The 16,039-nt window shown below is 43.7% G+C and overlaps 1 protein-coding gene across 2 annotated transcripts in view; it reads right to left on the reverse strand.

Annotated features, from left to right (window-relative positions):
- Positions 1-16,039, reverse strand: part of hspg2 (heparan sulfate proteoglycan 2) — a 93,833-nt gene that overhangs the window by 27,933 nt on the left and 49,861 nt on the right. For both annotated transcript variants that reach the window (XM_030055556.1, XM_030055555.1), the window contains exons 25-42: positions 15,879-15,997; positions 15,630-15,741; positions 15,368-15,481; positions 15,039-15,166; positions 14,474-14,560; positions 9,482-9,552; positions 9,224-9,288; positions 8,971-9,111; positions 7,638-7,829; positions 3,827-3,919; positions 3,433-3,525; positions 3,120-3,350; positions 2,912-3,025; positions 2,384-2,511; positions 1,540-1,626; positions 1,253-1,311; positions 872-1,036; positions 459-569 (exon numbers count right to left, since the gene is read on the reverse strand). In XM_030055556.1, coding sequence (XP_029911416.1) covers positions 459-569; positions 872-1,036; positions 1,253-1,311; positions 1,540-1,626; positions 2,384-2,511; positions 2,912-3,025; positions 3,120-3,350; positions 3,433-3,525; positions 3,827-3,919; positions 7,638-7,829; positions 8,971-9,111; positions 9,224-9,288; positions 9,482-9,552; positions 14,474-14,560; positions 15,039-15,166; positions 15,368-15,481; positions 15,630-15,741; positions 15,879-15,997 — 2,110 coding nt within the window. The remainder of the gene's footprint in view (positions 1-458; positions 570-871; positions 1,037-1,252; positions 1,312-1,539; positions 1,627-2,383; positions 2,512-2,911; positions 3,026-3,119; positions 3,351-3,432; positions 3,526-3,826; positions 3,920-7,637; positions 7,830-8,970; positions 9,112-9,223; positions 9,289-9,481; positions 9,553-14,473; positions 14,561-15,038; positions 15,167-15,367; positions 15,482-15,629; positions 15,742-15,878; positions 15,998-16,039) is intronic.

Raw genomic sequence — 16,039 nt, forward strand, 5'->3', positions numbered from 1 at the left:
CCTATGAACTTCACAATGATCAAATAAAGTCATGAGCTGAATGTAACAGTGAGGCTGATGAACCTTTCGCAGCAAGACTGACAAACATGAAAGATTCACATTTGGTTTGCACCACATCATATGTAACCAGTCAACCTCAATCAGTTGTAATACGTGAACGTGATCAAAAACATTCTTACAGCAACCGCTATTACGAATTGTATTAGATATGATGGACGTGTCTTTGTCTGATTTTCAAACTCAAGCTGCTCTCATCGTAACCTCAGCGCTGTCATTCCGAACCAAGAATGTGCTGCAATCAGAAACAGTCAGCTGAACTGAGGGATGAGCCCTTACACAATCAGTGCATAAACAAACCCAGATACAGCGCATGTTGTTGCACTGATGGCATCCATTTAGTGCACTGCGAAGACGCAAAACCTATGTGCTTGCTTTTTACAGTTTGGACTGATCCATACTTGTGACAACAATCTCAGCTCGGCTCCTGTTGGTGCTGCGCTGATCTCTGCAGGTACAGACATAGACGCCGGCATCGCTTGGCTGAACGCTGGGGAAGTACAGCTCCTCTCCTACACGCAGAGATGAGGAAAATATAACTTATCCACACATGGGCTGTCACATTATGTGCATTACTAAAAGGATAAATATATCAGTTACAAGAAAAAAAGTATTAAACAGCTTAACAAGACACCTTTTCATCATTTTTACAACTGAAATCCATCATAATGCCTTCTCTTTAGTAAAAAGTATAGTTTGTAGTCTTCCTGTGTTGAGCAAATGTTTTACTTAAGGTCTCTCTCAGTTTATGTTCACTACTTCCTCACAGGATCCCGCTCTAGTCGTGGTCAGGTGTGAGGAGTGTGTGCTGTACCTTGTCTGCGCCTGTCAGCACTGCTGGAGATGGGCCGTCCGTCCTCTCTGGACCAGTAGAAATAGTGCGGAGGGGAGCCGGTCACCTGACAGCGGAGAGTGACAGAGCCACCCTGGGACACCAGCACCCTCTCTGGGTAAACTTTCACCACGAGGGACGCTGCAGCTGCAGGGTGCAAAGGTCATAACAAACCCATTAGAAATACACACTGTGGAATGTAAAAAGAAACAGCATCTGGTCTTTTTTTTTTCACCAGCACTGAGCACTTAGCTAACAAGCAGTAATGTACACCAAAACTGATAGTACCTTGTTTTATTTTCCTCTGGTGATATGGTTATAGTCATCTCATATTTCTGCTAAATGGAGAGAGTGCAGACTCACCATTGTAAGGACGACACTTGACTCTCTCCTGTGGGTTGCCAACATATCCAGGGGCACATCTGGCGATGGGAAAAACAGACACAGATAGAGGATCAAAATCCCTAACAAATGGCAAAGAAAGCCAAGTCTTTGTTTTAAAATTCTTTCAGGTAAGTCTCTTCTTCTTCTGGGAAAAATTCCACCTAATTCCATTATTTCAGAAATATGTAACAGATCAAACTAGTGTGTTTGATTTGATTCCCAGGTTGATCCAAGTATGGTGATTGTGGTGAGTTATTTTGGCTTACCGTTCACAGTACTGGCCTGTGTAGCCAGGCTGACAGGCAGTACACTGGTAGCCTCCATTACCAAGGCTCTCACAGGTGGGGGAGAACCTGTTAAATGAGTTAAACACACACACACACGGACATGGAGCTAGTATGTAGTAAAGGAACAGGGTTAGGGTAATGAACTTTTCTCTTGCAAAGCGCAAAAATATCCATGTTAATAAACCATGTAGTCTCATAGTCCATGTATTTCTCCAACAAGTGAACAAATCTGCCAGTAGGGTGGAGAAAATCCCTTCATCCAGTGCAGTTTCACATGCTTTGGGAACTTCCAGAGATATTTTGAAACGAGCCAGAATGTGGCACTGATGCCAAGAAAATGAGACTTGAGTCAAAAACCTTTATCAGAATTTGGAAAGGAATGAAATAATCTCACCCATTATTTTCTTACTTGTTGTAAAAAGTAAGATTTTGAGCCTAAAAATAGTACAAGTTGATTCAGTGGCTTATGATGGATATTTTTCGCAGTGTATTAGCCTGGCTGGTCAGAAATCAGAGGGCCCAGGAGCTTTGTGCAAGCCCTGGGCAATGAAACTGTGCTGTGACATTGTTAAACCCAGAGTAAACAAAAACCCTTGAATTGTTAACATGGAGAAAGTTTGGATACAAAATCAGATGTCTAACAGAAAAGTGAACATATGTGATGTCTGGTCACTGTCAGGGAATGTGTAAACTTAATGGAAATGAACAAAACTCAAAGCACATGCATATCAGTAGCATTTTCTGTAAATAAGAGCAAGTGGGCCTGATGCAGGCTTGAGCTATAAGTGGAAGTGAATTGTGAGGTCTCTGTGCCAGTACTCACTGGTTGTCTGGGTCAGTGTGAGGGCAGGCGCAGGGCTGGCAGTCCTCCGGAGTCCCAACAGTGGCGTCTCCAAAGAAGCCAGGGGCGCACTGCTCGCAGAGCTCACCCTGGGTGTTGTGCAGGCAGCTCTGCAAATGGAAGGACAGAGGAAAACTGAGCTGTGATCAGGAATAGGAGCTGATTGCTTCCACATAAGCAGAACATGACTACAGGGCATCTAGCAAAGGGTTAGACTGATATTCTTTCAAAATCATCATTGGCCTTTTATTAAAAATTGAATATTGGGAATGGAAATTATGCTGTTTGTTTGTTTACAATGCTCATCACTTTTTCAGAGGCTGTTCAACCTTTATAAGATAATCTGGGATGCACAGTATATACTTTTTAAAATAATTTTTTGGACAAATTTAAAGATTTTAACTATTGCTACAAAATTTCATTAACAGTAGTTACAATACAATAATACCTGAATCAATATTGGCCATAAAAAATCTATACTGGTCAAACTGCAATGGAGGTGTGCCGTACCGTACAGATGCCAGTTTCTGGGTGGCAGGAGTCTGAGTGCCCGTTGCATTCACACAACTCACAATGACCTAGGTATAGCCCTCCTCCAGTGCGGGTATATCCAGGGGCACAGTCCTAAGGGAGACACCAAGAGGGTTACACAATGATGTCAGCATCAAGACACATTTTCCACAAGAAAAATCAGCATGTATTTTGATTGAATTATTACCTGACAGGAGAGTCCCTGGTATCCAGGCGGGCAGCGGCACTGCTCCACCTCAAGGGCCTGTGCCAAGCCGCTGTAGTTGGGCACCGCCACCTCCATGCTGACATCGGAGATACTGGAAGAGCGCATCTCGGAGGAGTAGGAAGCCCGGATCAGGATATCATCGAGGTCAGCCAGAACCATCATCAGGTGCTCCCGGGTGGCAGGCATGCCGTCAGGACGACGCCAATTCTCCTACAAAGCGTTAACAACAGTGTCATACTTTATTCAGCCCCGACCCATGACTATAAAATTAAGGCTATTGGGTGCCACTCACCTCTCTGAAGACAATCTCAAACTGGTTAGTCTCTCTGCTGCCCTGCTGCCTCCTTGGCCACGGTTGACGAGCCACCAAGGTGATATCATTACCCTACAGGCACAACAGGAATGATAGGGAAGAAAATTGAATAAATCGTTATAGGTATCGGTTAACTGGCACAAACGCATCCAACCCAAGGCCGTAACACCCATATACATTGAGAGGTACAAGTCCCCCCCAATATTCAGGCACTCCAAAAATGCCCCCCCCCAAAAATATTGCTGGAATATATTAGCAATTCAATGTTCAGGCATATCTGTCCCCCCCAATGCTGAAATGGTGGTTTCGGCCCTGAACCAACCAAATATGCATGCAACCAACAAACAATGGAGCAAAGTTCATGCATACTTACAATAATCTGAACATCAGCATCCTCAAGCAGTGTTCCTCTTGGACCAGCCACATAGGAGATGGTGTATTTCAGTTTGCCGCCATATGAGCCCACCTAACACAACAGCAGCAAAGAGGGTTTAGATCTCTTGCAAAGGCAAAACACTGATGTATATTTACAGCTGCACAATATACTTACGTCAGATCATCTGTGTTGGAAAAATGTCGGTGGACAAACTTTTTCAACAAGTTCGAAGGCTGCGATAATTTTCATTTGCTGTTTTTCATTTACTTTTTATGCTGAATGCACTTTCATTGGGTAGAAACACAATAATCTGACTGCTGACATTTGTGTTTCTAATCCTTTTCAGAACAAACGATAATATCCGTTCTTTTTAGAACAGGCAAGCAGCAAATCCCAGACCTTAGTGAGTGATGTTTGACCTGCCAACTATATGTTTCATGAGGAGGGCACATTGATTATGAACAAATAAACATTAGCAGTACACTCTATGTGGCAACATGGCACCACCCTTCCTTTGCCCTGTAGGCTAGAGTATAGCTGAATCCAAGCCAACAAGAACAGACAGACGGAGGGAGATCTGGGAGGAGGTTGAGGGGTGTTGGGTTGTGGGGGAAGGAGCTAGTTTGACAATGAGGACTGACCGCAGTGGGAGGGGAAATGTGGAGGGACGGAGGATATTAGGTAAGTATTGTCTGTGACATCCAGGGGTTAACCAGAGGTCAAGAGGGGACGGGGCCCCTGCTGGCACAGTTACCTTATCCCCTGTGAACTGCGCTGGGAGCTGCCAGTAGAGCAGATCTTCCTGGTGCAAGCTGAAACCTTTGTAGACCAGAGCATACTGAGAGGCAAATGAGGAAGGAGAGGCAGAAGAAAGTAAGACACAGAGGCAGAGAGGCAGCGAGACTAATATAAAAGCAGGCAGAGGAGCGGTGCAAGCAGGCATGCATGGCAGAGAGTAAGCCTGACAAGACACGGGACAAATGTGCGGCATATGGTGATAGTCTTTAAGTACATGTTCTCTACTACAAATACTATTAAAGTATCTGTTCTTTCCCTGGCTGCAGTTTGATAATAGCATAGAAGTCACATAGTGCTTCATCTGACAACTAAAACACTGTCAATATTGTGCAAATGACAGTTTGAGATGTGCATATGTAAGAAGCTTCTCTAAACCAGCCAATGGTATAATGACAGACCACTCTAAAACCAGAGGGTGCTCTCAACTGGACCATTACAATGCACTCCTTTAACAGCAATTTGTGGGAACTCCTTGGAACATGCCACCCTGTCAAATTAAGCTACCCTTTTCCTCATTAACTTTTCCAGCTCTGTTAAAATATAAGAGATTCCACTACAGAGTGAGTTCAGCACAAACAGACCCCACTCTACGGCACTACTGTGATGAATTACAGCACTTGGCATTAACTTCCATTGACAAACTGAGGGCAATCACACTTGTTAAATAACTTTAAAGCCCTTCTGTCGCAAGGAGAGTGGCAGTTTCCCATGTGTGTGCCAAGGGCAGGGATATGAGGTCAGTCAATCAGTCAGTCATGCCATAGTCTACCTTGCTGCTGTCTCCAGAAGCACGAGCAGAGGTCTTGCTCACTATATTCTTGCTCTGCTGACTCTATCAAAATCACCAATAGGGCCAGGCCCAAAGAGAAATAAAGGCAGTCAGCACCAAAACAAACATACAGTACAGACCAGTAACGAAAGAAAATGGATAAACCTCTGGCAATCTGTTTGTGTGAATGTACCTGGAGATGAGGAGCATGGCCTGGGGAGGAGGGGTGGGGTCTAGTTGGTGTAACTGAGGAGGAGATACCAGACGGAGGAGAGGGGGGACTCAGGTTACGCAAAGACCACCGAGAGGAAGACGAGGAGGAAGAAGAAGAGGAACTTGGGATCCGAGAGGAGGAAGAGGAGGAGGAAGAGGAAGAGAAGGAATTGTGGAAACGAGAGGAGGAGGAGGAAGAGGGAAAGATTGGTGGGGACCCAGCACGTCCACGGGAGAAATTAGAAAGAAGCGCCCAGACCTCATCATCCAGGTGTCTGACTTCGTCCTAGGGAGGCGGGAAGTGGAGTAGCGGAGATACAGAAGATACAGTAACCATGAAGCAGGAGATGAAGGAGATGAAGTTTAGAATTTAGTTGAGACTCCACAAGGAGACCCCCCACGGTGCAATGCACACTTACGCTGGTGCAATAAAAAGGTGGGCATGCTGCGTCATGCTCTTCAGTCCAAGTCTACAGGCCTTGAATGTACACAAACAACAGCGGGGTTCTAGTGAATTGTTCTCACTCTTATAATGGAATAATCTAGGATATAAAACCCACAAATCATCTGCACATGTCTACGATTAGACAACGCCCATGCCTTGTGGTCTTCAGAAAAATTCGCATGCCAACTCAGTTCTGTTTGTAATGCACACACATGCATATGCACACACAACGTGCTCCTGCTCAGTGGACTTTCAGGGAACTAAAGTGCACCTCCATGCTGTTACAGACATCTATGAACGGTTGGGTTGCTGCTTCATAGATGTCGTCACTATCAGTGTGTTGACTGAAAAACATGGTGCAAACAGCTGGTGAATTACTCATATTAGACATGCTAGTGGTGCTGCTGGGTAGCTACAATAATCTACAGTGCAGTTCATAACAAAATACCTGGCTAGCTCTTTTGGACCTGTGGGTGCCTTTACGATCAGAGGCCATTAGGTTCCATATGGAAGCATCCTTCCTTAGCTGCTCCTCTGGCAAGTACGAGTCACTCTAGTGGTGTGGATAAAGCAAGCCATTGTGATCACTTTCCTAATCACTGAGCTGATGGCATCTGGGAGTTTCATGGTTATGTTGTTAGAGCAAAGATGAAAGTATATGAAGCTCCTTCATGAGTCATTCATGATCAAGCCATTCACATGGCTCATGTGATGTGGAGAAGAATGCTGTTTGCAATATCCACTGCAAAGCACATGTTCAAAACTGGGAGACATTTAGCAACCGACTTTAGCTGCAAACTGCAAACACTGCAGTAGGAATGTCATGCTTTTTAACATAGAAACTGTTCAAACAACAACCAACAGGTATGTTTAAATCTAAATAACATACCTCATGAACTGTATATCCATAGTGTATGGATATGTATAAAAAGATGGCATGACATATAGCATATACGCATAGTGTAAACTCAAATGGCACATCACAGCAATCATTTCAAACATGCCAGACAATGCCGCCGTTGAAATATGAACAAAATCTAATTACATTTAATGTGATCAACCGACAATTGCAATGGCAAGGCAAGCACTGACAGCATTACCTGCTCTGCTCGTCTCATGCGAGTAATGAAAGGCTCTTTCTATAGGGTAGGGCAAATACCAGGAAAAAAAAAAAAAAAAAAAAAAAAACATTTTAAGTACTTGCTTGAGTATTTGAGTCTCTACAGGTAGGCACAGTTTGTTGTAAGACACTGATTGTCAGCAAACAGTTTTAACAGAAGATAGGAAGAAATCTTAAAATGGAAATATATCAAAATAATGCTATTGCACACAGAGAGGATGAGACAGCAATTTGTATGGAGATGCTTAAAAGGAAAGGTTGGAAGAGGTTTGGAAATAAGAAGAGAAACAGCTTGGCACTGTAGAGATCAGTAGATGAAGCATGGATAATGGTCTACAGGTTTCTGCAGAGCGCTGCTGCAGTTCAGTGTGGCCCCTTTATATGCAGTGCTGAGGTGCCTCAGGAGTCCATGTGGCTCCTGGCACTGATTTAGCCCCTGTATGTAACTCTGTGTGCTACTGACCTTGTCTCCTTGGTAGACTCCCGGTAGCTGCCAATAGTGAGGCTCCTGTCCCAGGTAGTCAAAGTTGGTGTAGGAGAGCTGCGTGCCTTCGGTGGAGACCTCCACAGTGAAACCAGTGGAGATGCGGTTGGTGCGCTGACGGTTCACCAGAGCATAGCCCTGGAAGTTTCCTGGAGAGAAGACCGACGACACCTGCAGGAACACAGAGTGAAAAAATAAACACTCAGCAGTACGATAATGTTACTACTACAAATAATAATAACACATTTAGAAAAAAATTATCTTAAAGCTTGGGTTTTTTTTGTGCGAAGTTCTGATTTTTGTTGTTGTTGCTTATTCATTTAAATAACTGGCATTCACGTCAAAATTTACAGTTTGCTTCACTTTAGAATTATTAAAACCAGATGTGTCAGGCACTATGCAGCAGTACCCTGCCGTGTTAAGTCATATGTTCCAGTAATTTCTTGCTTTGAAAGAGTAGCACAAGCTATCCACCTATCTGCTGATTGATTGTAACTTATTCTGTAAATCATGAGATACATCATGATACTGTCATTAACTCTGCCAGAACCTCAGATTCCAGCCTTACCCTTCAGTTTCTCCTTCTCTCTCTCTCTCTCTCTCTCTCTCTCTCTCTCACTCATTCTCTCTCTCTCTCTCTCTCTCTCTCTCTCTCTCTCTCTCTCTCTCTCTCTCTCTCTCTCTCTCTTTGTTTTTCTCCCCATGTTCAATGTTGTTTCATTCCAAAAATACAGACTGTGGATGACATTTTTTGTGCATCTGCCATGACATAAAATTTAATTTTCACCATCATTTCTCCTGAGAAGGCAGACTCATGCTAGAGGTCACATTCAGACTGCATGTTCTTCACCCTTTCCGCCTTGGGGGAAAGTCTGAGACAAGAGCCAAAAGTTAGCCCTGCAGTATATCACTTAGCCTGGGTGAGTGAGTGCACAGAAATAATTGCCAGTGTGGGATGTTGTCACAAGAGATATCAGTCAATCTCCGGCCAACACTGATGGATGTTATCTCATCGGCTTAGAACCACTCAAGGCCGGTCTGATGAGGGCATTGTATGACTTGGAAAAGTGCTCTAGCTGCCAGTTTACACTCCCACGCTCCACCCAACACACACACACACAAACTTTTTCCTCCCAAGTATAGAGGCTTAACTCACTTTCTAATGTTATATCGTCACCAGAAAGCTGGATAGATAAGTTCAAAACTCAGCAAGTGCACTTCTTGGTCAGTGGTTTAAGTGATCTTTTCTTTAAGTATGAGTCATCCAATTGTTCTCACATGATACACCTGAGGGAGCCTTTGTAGGTCTTACCAGGTCTCTGTAGTAAGTGGAGCTGGAGCACTGCTGAGTGACCCCCATACAGAAACAGGACAGGCAGCCATCTTTGTTGTCTGGACTGAGGTGGAAGGTTCCAGACTTGCAGTTGGAGCAAGATGGGCCCTCGACGTTCATCTGCAACACAGAATCAATCAAATACACACAAGATGTGTTAGATGTGAAAAAGCGCACGTAAAAGGTAGAAATATGATAGCTGTTGTTAAGATTTTTTACTGTCTTTGCTTACCTTGCAGCGGCACACACCACCACTGCAGCCTTCACTTCCTCTCTGGTCACAAATGTAGCAGTTACCTGTAACAGGCCAGTGGAGCAGATGATTACAGCATGTTTCAGCTCCCCTTCTACAGACATATACAACAAGTACTATACGACATATCTGTGTTCACTTCAGATTAATGACAAACGGGAACTTTAACAACTTTAGTCAAATGTAATGACTAAGCCAGATACTGCACAACAACATCAGTGATTTTCAGTGACGTACCATTGACCTCATTGTTGCCAACAACACATCTCTGTCCAGCCAAGGGATTGCCAGTGTATCCTGCAGCACATCTGAAATAAAAAAATAGACAACTTGGTCAAGTAAACATTTCCAGTCAAAGAGGATGCATGCTTTTAACCCACAGAACAATGAGGCAGGAAACAAGGAAGTCTGCATGAAGTGATAAATCTGATAAAACTTGTCCTTAAAGGAGACTTCTTGCCCCACAGAAGACATCAACAGCGAACAAAAAGGACTACCTTACTCAGACATGGCAGACCAGGACAATCCATACAATAATATTTTTCCAGCCAGTAAGCAATTACCAACATGTCTATGTACAGATCTGACATTCAAACAATGCAAAAACCACAGTCTTTACAATGACACCCAGCCTTTGCAGTGATATACACTATTTTCCCAAAAAGAGAGGATAATGAAGTATTGCTGGCGCCGGAGATGGATAAAGCATAGCCAATATTAAAACACTCAACATGTGTCAGATGTTGATCCCATCTCTCAAATGAATGTGGTACAGCGGAAACTGAGGAAGCCCTTTGCACAGGAAATGAAACATTAACACAAAGAGGGAATCAGAAATATTTGACCAGTACTATAAGAAAAAAATATTTCAATGATAAGCTTCACAAATGTAGAAAAATGCAGAGCAGAGTTGATGCGATACCAGAAGAACAAGGTGCTGAACTGCGAAAGAGGCCGGTTATTTATGACAATATGACTCAGCAAAGAAATATGACCATAACCCAAGCAAGCAGTGGCACCACCTCCCAAACAAAGGCTGATCCAGCTGTAGATCTGAGCAGAACAGCTGCTGTCAGTCTTACCTTACCTGTTCGCTGGCAGGTCCGTAGGTCAACAGCCAACAAACTGCTGCAAGAGGACTTCAGCACTATCAACTAGCTTTGGAAAAACCTATGCAGTCTACCTTCTGAGATGTAGTTAACTTTGTCAATTCTTCTAATCAGTGTTGTTTTACATTGGATAAGGGTGATGAATCTCGTTGAGTGGAAAATAGATCACACATCAAAGCATGAAGTCACATGAAAATGTTGAAAAGATGCTAAATTACAGCCTTTTTATAAGCATATGTTCACGGTACACATGGATAAAACATAATAAACAACTGTGGTATTATGCCACATTAAAATGAAAAACAAAGAATTCCAACATTAATTTCACCCAAAAATGATACTAGGGACGGTCTTGGAAGCTGACTACTCTCATTGAACTGAGATGACTGATGTTTAAAGACGGACCTAAGCACCAAGATTCAGACTGAAACAAATAGGAGCAGATTACATTTACAGTTTGGACGTTTCTTCCTGAAAGGTGATGCCACCCAACATGTGCATAACATGATTTAGGACCTTTAGGGCAAGTTAATTAAAATATTCATCAAAAACACATAGTGTATACTGGGAAAAAAGAAGAAAAAAAACATTAAGTCATTTAGTATGATACTAAAATCTTAAAATCCAATCCATATACTCCTTATACTGCATTTTCACTTGTTTCATGAAGTTTACAGCAAGAAAAGGGTCATATATTCAGTATACATGTTCAGAACTTTAAATGAGGCAGATAACCTAACATGATTCAGGAAAATTCTTTAAATTAGTTGACTTGCACTGGAAACAGGTCAAATTATCTCATCCTACAGGAGGAATTCTTTCTTTTTCAATCGAGAAATTATAAGATTAAATGACAGATAATAATTTTCAATGCAGCACATACAACTTAGAGATGTGAGGCCTTTCCAGGACACTAGCGACTATCACTTAAAGACACTGTAGAGGAGAGACCCGTTTGAATGTGTGAAACAGGAATGTTGGGCATGAGGTTTTCAAAATGACCTGGTGACGGACCGATAATGTTGGGGTCGATATTTATGTAAAACTTGAGGTAGTCTTCCCTGAACAGAATGGACAAATTTACATGCAAAAGAGGTACTACTGCGATACTGTCTCTTCATAGTAAGATTCTGTGCAATAGTTTGGACTGTCATAAAATACGAAAGCAGTAAGACAGCAGTATATCAATGAAGATTTCAGAAGATCATGTCAGCACAACATTAAACATTTTCAGTGTTGATAAGTTTTCCTCAAATAACACAATACAATAAATTCAGTCCCTTCATAACGGCCCATAACATTGTGGCGACAGACATAAATATCAGGACCAGAGCCTGTAGGTATAAATGATGGGGAAAAATAAACAAACAAGTAAAAAAATAAAATTAAAAATTAAAAATTAAAAATAAAATACAATACAATACAATGCGATGCAATATTAGTCATCAGGGATAATTCTGATGGGGATGGCCAGCCGTCCCAAGACAACGTGAAGTGAGCCCTCTTGCGTCTCTGTTTCCTTTGTAGACCTGTGATCTCCCTTTAAAATCCTCAACAGATCCACAACACCTGAATGAGACTTCGGCTTCTTCTCCTGTTTTTTAGATTGACTAGACTTCCTTTTTGTTGTTATTTTAGACTTCTTAGTAGTAGCAGCCTTGGAAGGTTTTGCGGTTGTGACTGCGACCTCAGTGGGCTTCACCACTCTTTTTTTTGCAGCCTGAGCTTTACGAGGTGATGAAACCAACTTTAATGTGCTTTGCTCAACTTTTTGTGTGTTTTGCTCAACCTTTTTCCCACGTTGGTTAGAGTTACCCTTCTTTGGCTTAGACGTTTTCTTAGAACCAACCTCTACAGTTTTCACAGCCTGCTGTACCTTCTTTAAATCAGGTGCATCTGATCTAAACGACTTGCTTCCTCTACCTTTTCTCTTAGTTTGAGCAGGATCCTTTATGCCAGGCTGTCTTTTAGGCAGGGGGGACGTTTTGGATACGTTTCTTGCAGGCGTGGATTTGTGAGATGGTGGTTCCAGTTGAAATTTAACCTGACTTGGTTTGGATTGTCCAGGCTGTGAAGGACGTTTAGTGGTCACAGCGGGCCTCTTTCCCGAAGTTCTCTTTGTTTCAGGCTTTACTGTAACTTGTGGTTTAGGTCTCGAACTAGTCCTGGGTTTACTCAAGGTGGTTTTTAACTTGATTGTTGATCTTGTAGTGACTTGACTATTGGATGACCTAGTGACTGATTTGCGCTTTGATGTCTTTTCGACTGGTTGAGATGTTGACCTGGTTATGGCTGATGGTTTGGTTTTTCTGTGTCTTACAGGAGCTGTGGTGGGTTTGTTCACAGGGAGACGAGGTGTAGGTATGCCTTTGGGCACAGTGGCTCTACTGGTGAGAGGCTTCTCGGTAAGTACAATCCTGACTGTAGGTTGTGGTGTGGAGTACATCGAGGGTACGATAACCGTGGTGAGCGGAGGCAAAACCCTCCTTTCTTGGGGCGAACGGGAGATGTGCCTGGTGCGTTTCATCTTGTTCATCTCCTGAGCCAGAGCCGTGAAGCCATCAATTAGGATCTCCAGCCTTCCCTCAAGTCTGCTCAATCGGGTCTCCATGTCTGCGTAGCTCTTCTCCAGCTCGCCAACCTTCTCTTTGTTTTCCTTAGCCGGCTGCATGGCAATGAGCTTGTCTAACTGGGAACTGAGGCGGCTCTGCTGGTCCTCCATGTCACGAATGCTCTCCTTCATATCAAGCGTGTTGCTTTCCAGCATGCTCAGACGCTGGTTGAAGGTGTTGAGGTGCAATCGGAGTAGGTGTTGGAAGCTCGAGTGCCTGTTCTCTGGACTGACTGTGAAGCGTGGCGGGAGTCTGGGTGCTGTTCTGTTGGGAATGGCTGGGACCGTGCCTGTCCCCGAGCCTGTCCCTGAGCCTGTCCCTGAGCCTGTTGCTGTGGTGGAGCGGGTGGTGCGGCGGTTAGCTACAGTAGACAATAAACTCCACGTAGTGATAACAGCTATTCCTGTGCTACTGGGATCCACTGTGGTGACAGTCCATTGGAAGTCACTGTCACCATCTTCATCTCCACTGCCATATGGTAATATTTCTTTCTCCCAGCTGAAATTGAAGACTGCTTCAGCTCCACATCCCGCAGGCAGGAAGCCCTCTAACTGCCCCTCCTGGATGGGATCCCCGCAACTGTCTGCAGACGGCGTCTCTTTTCTTAATGTCAAAACAGCAGAATCAGGCATGTTGCACGCAGGTAGACAGGTTCAAATAAGCAAACGTTGTTAATGATGATAAAAACCGTGTCGTATACCCAAGTCACCTTTGACCATCTTTGACCTTGCAGTGGCAAAGATTCATCAGACAGACAGGAGTCCTCATAAATGTCACGCCTACATTTATGCCTCAGAGACCCAGCATTTAAATATGGTCTGTGCATAAACACAGAACACATTAGCCAACAGCTTCAAATTTCATGACCAGCAAAGCGCAAAGCTTAAGCAGGAAGCAGTCTCTGTGAAGGCTCTTACACAGAGTTAAAGCAGATGACAGAAGAAAGCAAAAGTAAGCCACACAGGCTAACAAAAGGTTTCCTCAGTTGTTTTTTTCCACAAACAATATAAATAATGACATGCTGCAGGTTAAACCATATAACATTTACCACCAAAGCTCACTATTCCTATTGGAAAAAAAAAAAAAAAAAACATTTTAAAGTAGAAATCCCGCTGATTACTACCTCCTCCATTTTGCAAAGCAATAAATGCCTTCAAGTCAACAACATCAAACAGCAGCATCAAAGAAAGGGACACAGTAAAAAACTTCACAGGTAAAACCCATTGCACAAAATACCTTGTACTACATGAGAATGGGTGGCATTGATTTGCTTCTCCCATCCTTTGACTGACACAGCTCAATCACGACTGACTTGGAAAATTAAGAGAGATGCAAACCGCAGACATGCTTTTATCCCTTTCCTGTGAATGAAACCAAACGGGTGCCAGTGCCAGCCCCTGCTAACCTTGCTGCCGGCCCGCCGGTACCACCAAACACTGAGCAATGTCCCGGTGACCATGAGAGAAAGATAGAGAGGAAAAGGAAATGGGGAAAGAGGGAGGACATACCTCTCACAGCGGCGGCCGGTGTATCCAGGGGGACAGCTGTCACAGGTCGGCTGGCCGTCAGAATCCAGATAACAGGACTGGGAAAACCTGTGGGAATAGATGGTCACACACTGTGAAGCTGACATCAACTTATTACCTTATTATATTGGTTCTACTGATAAGCAGTACCTATACTCCATGTATACATGGTGTAAATAAACAATGATAATAGTAATAATAATGAGAAGAGGATACACATACAATAGCATTACACAATATAGGTGCAATGACTAAAGAAATAAAAAAACAAAAAGAACATCATACACAGAAAATACAATAAAAACAGGGATTTCAAGAAGTGGTCAAATGTAGAGAGATTAAAAAATACATAAGATGCTAAAACCATAAAAGTATGGTCCACCATTGTTTTAGGTCTGGGCCTTGGAAGTTTTAACAATATCTGTTTCCCTAGTCTGAGAGGTCTAGGTGCAGAAAACAAAGCTCGCCTCATCAAGAATTCAACACTCATCCTGGATATAACTGAATCAAACAGAATTTTCAAAAAGACTTTTAGACAAGAACTCACTGGTTGCTGGAAGACGTTCCAGGGCAGGGGCAGGGCTGGCAGGCCTGAGAACCGCCTGTCAAAGGATTTCCATAGAAACCAGGCGCACAGCGCTCACACCTTGGCCCAGCGGTGTTATGGAGACATTGCTTTAAGTCAGGACACACACACACACACAAAGACACACACATCAGAAAAAGGTGAGATCTTTGGAACACTTGAACACTCATGAGTGACAGTGTTTCCACATGTTGGGATTCGCCAAGAAACCATTAGTACATTCCACCGCAGAGATCAAAGTGGGCTCTGCTCTGGCACGGCAGCAAGGGCAGCAGAGTGGCACAACTTACCAGACATGCACCAGTCTCCGAGTCACAGCCGCTGGCGTGGCCGTTGCAGTTACACCTCTCACAGGTGCCCAGGTAGAGGCCGGAGCCAGTTCGGGTGTAGCCCTCATCACACTCCTGCAGGAGCATGGAAAAGCACCTCAGGTCAGAAACAAGTGATGACAAAGAAGAGAGTACTTTTTTCCATTACAATAGCTTGTACCAGACTCCCTTCTTAGTTTTCTGCAGTAAGCTGGCTGTATTAGTCATGTACTTGCATGTGTACCTGGCAAGAAGGTCCTCTGTATCCCTGAGGGCAGGCACACTCTTCCACCTCCAGAGCTCGTCCATTGCCATTGGACTGGGGAACAGCGACATCCATCCTGATGTCTGAGATGCTATTCAACGCACAAGGTACAAGGATGACACCACAAATGCATTGGTCTTTCATTTCTCACAGTTTCCCATTTACAGTGATGTGCAATATCCTTGGATTTATTCTGAGATGCATTGACAGGCCTTCTGTCCATCATACCTGCTCTCAGCCATATTGTCTGCGTAGCTGGCCCTGATCATAAAGACAGCAATGTCAGCCAGGGCCATCAGGAGGTGCTCACGAGTACAGGGCTGCCCATCGGCGCGTCGCCACTCAGACTATCCGCCAGACAAGAGTGGAGGAGAGAGAGAGGTGAGCGA

Source organism: Myripristis murdjan, chromosome 7 (genome assembly GCF_902150065.1).
Source record: "Myripristis murdjan chromosome 7, fMyrMur1.1, whole genome shotgun sequence".
Lineage (NCBI taxonomy): Eukaryota > Metazoa > Chordata > Actinopteri > Holocentriformes > Holocentridae > Myripristis > Myripristis murdjan.